Here is an 8,580-nt window from a genome sequence, read left to right as displayed (position 1 = left end):
GCTCCCCGCGCCGCGGCCAATGGGCAGCGCGGGGCGGGGCCGGACGCTCCGCCCCCCGCCCCCCGCGCCCCGCGCCCCGCGCCCCGGCCGGGTCCCCCGCGTGCGCGACCTTTGCCGCGCCCCGACCGTCCTCGCGCGCGGCCGTGGCCCTGCAGGTGGCCCGGCCGGGACCTGGCGCCGCTGGACCTGCCCGATGCGGCCGCCACGCACCGAGCTTGGAGCAACAGGGTCCGGGGAGCCGCGCGCGAAAGCAGGCGGGGAGAGAGGCGGCTTTTAAATTCGTGCCAGAAACAAAATAACAGCAACAACAATATTATTAATAATAGTAATAATATAACGGGGCAGGAGGGCAGGAGCAGCTCCGAGGCAGTGGAGAGGGCGGGCGAGAAACGGTGGCATTCGATGGATGTAAGAAGTGGCTCTTGAAACCTGAACGCTTTGTAACTGTTCTCACGGTGATTCAATAAATAAATTTTTTTTAAAAAGTGGCTCTTGGGCTGGAGGGATAGGACAGGGGGAGGGCGTTTGCTTTGCACGCGGCTGACCCGGGTTCAATCCCGGGCATCCCATATGGACCCCCAGTTATTCCTGAGTGCAGAGCCAGGAGTTACCCCTGAGCATCTCCAGGTGGACCCAAAAAGCATAAGACCGGGGTTCGATAGCTGGAACTCCATATGCTCCCCCTAGTCCGCCAGAAATGATCCCTGAGCTCAGAGCCAGGCAGAGCCGGGGTAAGTTCTGAGCACCCCTGGGTGCGACCTTTCCCCCAACCCCTCCTCAAAAAAAAACCTAAAATTAAAAGGCAAAAGTGGATCTTGGGGTCCCGAGCGATAGTACAGTAGTACAGAGCGTAGGGAGTTTGCTGTGCACATGGCCCAACCCAGGTTCAATCCTCAGCATCCCATACGGTCCCCCCAAGCACCACCAGGCGTGATCATTCCTGAGTGCCAAAAAAGCCAGCAACAAAAACAGGTTGCAGCACCCCATATGGACTAATTCCTGACACCAGTAGGAGTAATTCCTGAGCACAGAATTAGGAGTCAATGCTGAGCACGGCCAAAAACAAACCAAAAATGTGAATCTTGGACAGGGAGATTATTCAAAGATTACTTACGTGAGTGAGATAAGGACTCACATTTATTAGTAACTTTATTTATTTTTTTTGGATTTTGAGCCGCACCAGGTGGTGCTCGGGGCTGACTCTGTGCTCAGGAGTCACTGCTGGCTGAGCTCTTGGTAACCTGTGTGGTGTCAGGGATGAAAGCCCAGCTGCAATGCGCGAGGCAAACATCTCACCCACTGAACTATCTCTCTGGCCATTGAGCAACATTTTTCTGATATGATCATTTCACTTGCAAAAATCTCTGTAGATGTATCTCACAAATATATTTGACTAGTTAGTTGGGAAAAGGTTAAAGAATAGCAATATATTGTCAGTGCAGCTCGCATTCTTAGACAAAGACTTTAGAAAGCCGTGATCAGATAGAGCAGTGTTCACATAGATTGATTTGATTTTCTATATGTATTGATTTTAATATTGCATCTTTTTTATCTAATGTTAATTCTAGAACTGTATCAACAATGATTTTTTTTACTTTTTAAAATTTTTATTAGTGAAACACCATGAGGTACAGTTATAGACTTACAAATTTTTGGGCTAGGGTTTCAAAATATTGGAATGCTTCACGAATTTGGGTGTCGTCCTTGCACCGGGGCCATGCTAATCTTCTCTGTATCGTTGCAATTAACAATAAAATATTTTTTAAAGGTTGGTTGTAAACACACACATGAAGAGTATCGATATATTTTATTTTTACATTTTTTGGTTTGCGGTACCATGAGTTACAAACCTGTTAATTATAGGGTTTCATTCTGCGATGTTCCAGCACCCACCCCTCTTTTCTTTCTTCCCCCACGGACCCAGTCCCCCACCCCACACTACCCTCCTAAAGCCACAGAGAGTGACCCCCAGGAGCACATACGGAATAGCCACTGAGCACTTGGACCCCCCAACGAGTATCGCCTTTTCTCCTCTGCAGCCCCCTACAATCCTGCACATTCTTTATTCAGGCTGATGAACACTCGCATTGTCTGCTGTAAATAGCTGTAAATACCTCAGCAAATACTGGAGTGCAAACATTTTTATGATGTTAGCTTCTCACCTTTGGATCTATTCCCAGAAACGGTTGCTACATGATGGTTCTGATTTTCATTTTTCTCATTTTGGTGTTTTTTGGTCACACCCAGAAGGGCTCAGGGGTTACTCCTGTCTCTGCATTCAGGAATTACTCCTGATGGTGCTAGGGAGACGATATGGGATGCTGGGGATTGAACCCAGGTAGACCACGTGCAAGACAAATGCCCTACCGCTGTACTATCTCTCCAGCCCTAAAGTTTTTGTGACAAATGGACACTCCATGGTCGCTGAACCAGTTTATAATCCCACCAACAATGCATAAGCCCCCCCCCCCATTTTTTTATTTTTGGATCACAACCGATGATGCTCAGGGTTTACTCCTGGCTCTTCAGTCAGGAATTACTCCTGGCTGTGCTTGGGAGACCCTATGGGATGCTGGGAATTGAACCCGGGTTGGCCGTGTGCAAGGCAAACGCCCTCCCCACTGTGCTATCTCTCCGGCAAAAGCTTCCCTTTTGTCTGCACCCTTGCCTCATTTGATATCACTTATCTCTTTGATGCTGGCTATTCTAACAGGCACAAAGGGAGAAGCTATTTTACTGGACTCTGGATTCATTTTCTCCCATGAATTTTCTAGGAATGAACATTTAAGTAGATTCCAAACTTTTATCATTCCAAACAATGCTTCACAATGCCTTGACTTACTTGAGCAATTCATAGAGATGAAAGCCAAAGAATATTTGCAATTTCAGTCTAAATATTGCTTATCACCCCCATAGAAGTTTCACTAACTTATGCCTCCAATCATGGCTGAATTTCCCCACCCCTTCGATATAATTGGATAGTTTTGTTTGTTATTTTGCTAATCATGTGAAAATTAGCATTCCACTCACATAAATTTATTTTATTATTATTATTATTTTTGCTTTTGGGGTCACACCTGACGATGCACAGGGGTTACTCCTGGCTCTGCACTCAGGAATTACCCCTGGTGGTGCTCGGGGGACCATATGGGATGCTGCGGATCAAACCTGGGTTGGCCGCGTACAAGGCAAACGCCATACCCCCTGTGCTATTGCTCCAGCCCCAAGTTATTTATCTTTTTGGGGAGATGGGGTCACACCCAGCTGTGCAGAGGGCTCACTCCCTGGTGGTGTTCAGGGGACCATGTGTGGTTCCAAGCATTAAACCTAGCTTGCAAAGCAAGCCCGTACCCGCTACCCTCTCCAGCCCTGCATCTTTCTTCTTTGGAGTGAGTTTGAGCATCTTTGCCTACGAGAAATCAGGTTTTCCTAATTTCCTTCTAATTCTTTTTCTTGTATTGTTGGTGCAAGATGAGCAGCCCTGGGTGCTGGTGCTGGCACATTACATGTTGTGGTGCTCACCGGGGGCTGCCCATCTTGCTTCCGGGTGTCCATCCTGCTTTGCCAGGCCTCATGCTCTTTTTTTTTTCCTTTTTGGGTCACACCCGCGATGCACAGGGGTTACTCCTGGCTCTGCACTCAGGAATTACTCCTGCCGGTGCTTGGGGGACCATATGGGATGCTGGGAATCGAACCTGGGTCAGCCCGTCCAAGGCAAACTCCATACCCGCTGTACTATTGCTCCAGCCCCACGGTGCATGCTCTTAGCTAAGGCAAACAACTACGGCTGTGGTCGCTGTGGTGCTCACGCATGTGCCCACCAGTGGTCACTCTTCACGTCCTTGGTCCATGCACACCTTTTGAGGTGCAGCGCTGGGGTGCCAGGTGGCCCTTAGCGCTGAATGCTCGGATCCTTGCATTGACCATCAGCCTGAGTATCACCGGAAATGGCTCTTGGATACCCTGTACTCACTTGGGTGTTCCCTCCCCCCAAGAGAGAAAACCAACTTGACAAGATGAAAAATGGCTTTCCAAAGTGGCCCCCGTGACCACTTCCAAAGAGGTCGTAGAGCCAGGACTGAAGCCAGGCCTGGGGGAGTCCGAAATTGTGGCCCAGACGCTTTCTCTGACAGACCCGAACAAGGCTACTCTAGTCAGGCCTCAAGCTTGGCCTATAAAAACGGCAGGTTCTCAGCACCATGATTCTGTGGGCCCCCAGCCCCCACCACCGGAGAAAAACTGACACAGTGTCCAGTTGCTCAAGATAAGGCTAGCTCTTATGAAAGTGGTTGGCTTGAGAAAACTCAGAGTTGCCCAAAAAGTTTGTTTCAGCCCACACTAAGAGGGCGGGTTTCTCAGTCAGTGGGAGGTTGGGCGTCCAACTCTGATAAGACCAGTTGTTAAAACCACAGCGGTTTAGTGTTTATGGTCACATTTTCCCCCTTCCTGAGACAGCTCTGCCTATGCAGGGGTGGGAGAAAAGGGCTGAGATTCCCGTAGGTGAAACTGGTCAGGCCCAATTGTGACCAGGCCCAGCCTGCCTGCGCACAGGTCATACCCACGGCCACACAGCTGCCTGCCACGTGAGAGACCACAGCCTCAGGGTGTTATCAAATGTGGGCACCCAGAAATGCCGGTTATTTGTTGAGGTTAGAAAACAATGAGCTTAGGATGAGGTTAGAGCTCCTTTTCTTCCTTTTTTTTTTTTAATTGAATCACCGTGGGATACACAGTTACAAGGTTGTTCATGACTGGGTTTCAGTTACAGGATGTCCCAATACCCAATCCTTCACCAGTGTACATTTCCCACCACCAATGGCCCCAGTTTCCCTCCTGCCTCAGTGTCTCCCCCCGCCCCCATCCCAGCCTGCCTCTATGGCAGGCACTTTTCTTCTGTCTGTTGTCTGGGCATTATAGTTCGCAATACGGGTACTGAAAGGTCTATCCCTCTACCTACTTCACCACTCAGTCCTTTTCTTTATTTATTTTTACCATTTTCGGTCACACCAAGTGAGCTGTTTTGTTTCCTGCACGTTCCCTAAGGTCGAGCCCTGGCCAGGCCTGGGAGAGCCAAGCTGGGGGTCACTGAGCATAGGCTGCGGGCCGGCCGCGGCTGTGTCACTTGCCGTCCATCAAGCCTCGGTGGCAGAGTGCCTGCTAGGGCCGTGGGGGTGCCCTGAGCCGGACTTCTATTCTCGCCCCAGCAGCTGCCCTCCTCCGCCCACATTAACCTCAGGGCCCGGGAGAGAAGCCCTGCAGGGCACACACGTGACCGGGCCGGGCCACCGGCCAAGACAAGTCCTTTGAAAACAAGCCTCCCTCCCTCCCTCCCTCCCTCCTGAGACAGAGACAGACGCAGTAAGAGCTTGGCTGCTGATTGGCTCTGCGGGGGGGTGCTCCTCGCCAGGGCTGCCAGTGCTGTGATCACCGTTGTCCCAGGGGTCTGCGGAAACTACCCCTTAGTGGGCGACATGCAATGTGAGGGGCCTGCCCGGAGAAATCAGACCTGGATCCCCCACATCCCATCCTCAGACGCCGGGGGCGTTCCCACTGGGAGGGCAGAACAAACAAGGGGCTTGTTCTCTGGGGAGGAGCGGACTTCCACTCCTCTGCACTTTCACGAAGAACCCAGACCTCACGCCAGGCTGTGCATGCCTACTTTCTCTGAGAGGCCAAGATCCTCTGGTGGTGATGGCGCACCCCCTCCCCATCTCTCGGTCCCAGGTTTCCTGTGACATCGGGCTGATGGGGGGACGTGGGGAAGATGGGGGCCCTGACTTCAGAAGATCCCCCCCAAATCTTTTGGTAGCATCTGCATGTTCAGTGCTGAGGCAGCCGATCAAGGACTACCAGGGGTCACAGTGTCCCCCAATACACCCAGACCAGCACCCTGGGCTGGGTCCCACAGAAGGCCACCACTGAGAGCTGGAGCCATAGACAGTGGGTCAGGCACTTGGCTTGCATGCGTCTGACCCAGGTTCGATCCCCGGCATCCCATATGGTCCCCCGAGCATCACCAGGAGTAACCCCTGACCATCGCCAGGTGTGACGTAACACCCACCCACCCCCCACCCAAAAAAATACAGCAGTGAGGGGTCAGAGGCACTGGGACAGACAGAGGGGCAGAAGTGGACCCTTTAGCCGTTTCATTCCTATGTGACGCTGAAGTTCAAGTCTCTGAAACAAATTTTATTTTTCTGTGCTCCCCTACCTCAAAGCCCCTTTCCAAATTAACATCTTGTATAATTGCCTCTTTTTTGTTATTTTTGATGTCATTTGCATGTCCCCCAGTAACATCTTAATTAGTGTTCTGTGCTGTAGAGAATCATTCGCAGTGACTCAGTCTTCTGCTTCCCTCCCTCGGCGGCTGCCTCTGCTCCCAGAGCGGCCTCGGAGACCCGTGGCACAAAGCGCAGAGCCCGGGCTTCTCGAAGTGCGTCGCTGACTGTTCCAGGGTGGCACCCAGCAGGGCTGCGGGGGTCCTGGTCACACGGTCACCCTGAGCGCTTCAGCTCCATCTTGGCCACCGTTGCCCGGTGCACCTCATCGGGGCCGTCGGCAAAACGCAGTGCTCGGGCCCAGGCGAAGAACTGGGCCAGCGGGTAGTCGTTGCTCAGCCCTGCTGCTCCGAAGGCCTGGAATACGGGAGGGGGGGGGGGGGTGCCTGTGAGTTGTCGGCCCTGGGCACGGGGCAGCTGGCACGGGACCAGGAGGCTCCTCTGGGTTCAAGATGAGCGGTCCCAGGCCAGAGCGACAGCACGGCGGGGAGGGCGTTTGCCTTGCATGCAGCCAGGCCCGGGTTCAATGCCCAGCATCCCATAGGGTCCCCCGAGCACCACCAGGAGTGATTCCTGAGTGCAGAGCCAGGAGTCAGCACTGAGCATCGCAGGGCATGACCCAAAAAGCAAAACAAAAAACCAAGATGAGCAGCCCTGGACAAGCCTCTTCACTTGGCTGCGTCCCGTCCATTCACTCTCAGTGTGTGATGTGGGGATGGGAAGAGACTGTCCCCTTCACAGTATCGACCCTGGCCAAGGGTGCTCCAAGTGGCCGAAGGGAAAGTGACAGTGAGTGTGGGACAGAGGGCTGGGGAGGCGACGTGGGCTGGGGGCCGCGGGACACCCGGTGTCTTGCCCGGCTGTGGAAGGTTCAGGGCAGCCAGAGGCCGGCCAGGCTCACCTGAATAGCTCGGTCGATGACCCGGTAGGCCATGGACGGGGCCACCATCTTAATCATGGCGATTTCCAAAGCGGCAGCCTGCGGGGCAGAGGAGATGCAGCTGGAAGGGTGCTGGGGACAGACCTGAGGCCCTGCCAGTGACAGCCAGTGACGGGGGAAGGAGGGCACAGGAGGCACCTGGTCCAGGACTGGCTTGGGAACGTCCCCCCCGCAGTGAGGACAAATTGGGGAGCTGCTGGTGCTTCTCCTCTGACCTGGAGGGGACCCGAGGCTGGTTAGACCTCTGGGGGCCTGAGCCCCTCCACCACAGTTGGCACCAGAACCCAAGGCCCAGGCATCTGAGCCCTGGTGCCTCCGCCCCCATCACTGAGGTCCCTGGGCAGTGGCTGCCCCATGGGGACCAACGTGGCACCAGAAAGAGCCATTTGGGGAATGATGAGCACCTGAGAATCGTCTTTTTGGAGAGTCCCCGGCTCCCCCTTAGCTTGCCTGCGGGGAAGTTAGGCCCTGTGACCCAAGGTCATGGACGGCGTGTCCTCCACAGGACAGTCCTGGACCCAGAACCCCACCCTGCTGGTGGGCCAGCAAATCCGACTCTCTCCTCACACCTTCTTTGTGTCTGAGAAGCCGCACAGACCCTTCCTGTCTAGGGAATGAGAGGCCCGCGGAGGCAGAGCCCCACGGCCGCAGGGGGACGGAGGGGCCACGCATGACGGCGGCCACGGCCCTACCTTGTTCCCGGCCACGTCCATGAGGTGGGCTGCCTTCAGCACCAGCAGCCGGGCCTGCTCGATCTCCACACGCGACTGGGCCATGTCCGCCAGGAGTGTGCCCTGCTCTATCAGGGGCTTCCCGAAGGCCACTCGGGCCTTGGCCTGTGGAAACGGACAGGGGAGATGCACGGGCTGCCCGGGAGACGAGTGGGGGCCCACGGGACAGGAGAGGGCAGGGCAAGAGGGTGGCAGCTTTCTGCCGGCTCCCTGCCATGAGCAACTCCCTCAGGGCAGTTCCAGGGACACCCTGACCTTCTCCCAGAGTGCCTCCATGGGGTGGGGGGGTGTCCCACCAGGGGGCAGTTCCTTCAGGGCTGGGTCAGGATCTAGTGGGAACTAGCCAGTGACCGCCAGCTCCCTGCACAGGATGTTGAGGACGCCCTCTGGTGCCCACAGTGCAGACCCACACCCGGGGCTGCACTTGAGAACATCCTTGAGCCGGGTCCACACTAGTGCACTGGGGATGCTGGAATCCTGGAAAGGGGCAACCCCCAAAATCTATCAGGTTTGCTTCCTGTTGCTGCTATCACACAGATCGTGTTGTGCCTCATGGTGTGAAAATCTTTTGTTTTTTTTTTTTTTGCTTTCTGGGTCACACCCAGCGATGCTCTGGGGTTACTCTTGGCTC

General features: G+C 54.3%; 1 protein-coding gene and 1 pseudogene across 3 annotated transcripts in view; both read right to left on the bottom strand.

Annotated features, from left to right (window-relative positions):
• Nucleotides 1-1,667: 1,667 nt before the first annotated feature.
• Nucleotides 1,668-1,762, bottom strand: LOC130016528 (uncharacterized; annotated as a pseudogene).
• A 4,412-nt stretch (nt 1,763-6,174) lies between these two features.
• The window catches only part of ACAD10 (acyl-CoA dehydrogenase family member 10), a 28,519-nt gene continuing 26,113 nt past the window's right edge, over nt 6,175-8,580 (bottom strand). For all 3 annotated transcript variants that reach the window (XM_056107213.1, XM_056107212.1, XM_056107215.1), the window contains 3 exons: nt 7,911-8,054; nt 7,180-7,257; nt 6,175-6,635 (listed from right to left, as the gene is read on the bottom strand). In XM_056107213.1, coding sequence (XP_055963188.1) covers nt 6,495-6,635; nt 7,180-7,257; nt 7,911-8,054 — 363 coding nt within the window. In that variant the 3' untranslated portion in view covers nt 6,175-6,494. The remainder of the gene's footprint in view (nt 6,636-7,179; nt 7,258-7,910; nt 8,055-8,580) is intronic.

This window comes from Sorex fumeus, unplaced genomic scaffold (assembly GCF_029834395.1).
Source record: "Sorex fumeus unplaced genomic scaffold, SorFum_2.1 ptg000155l, whole genome shotgun sequence".
NCBI classification, from domain to species: Eukaryota; Metazoa; Chordata; class Mammalia; order Eulipotyphla; family Soricidae; genus Sorex; species Sorex fumeus.
Note: the sequence above shows the minus strand (reverse complement) of the source record. Positions and strands in the feature narration are given on the sequence as shown.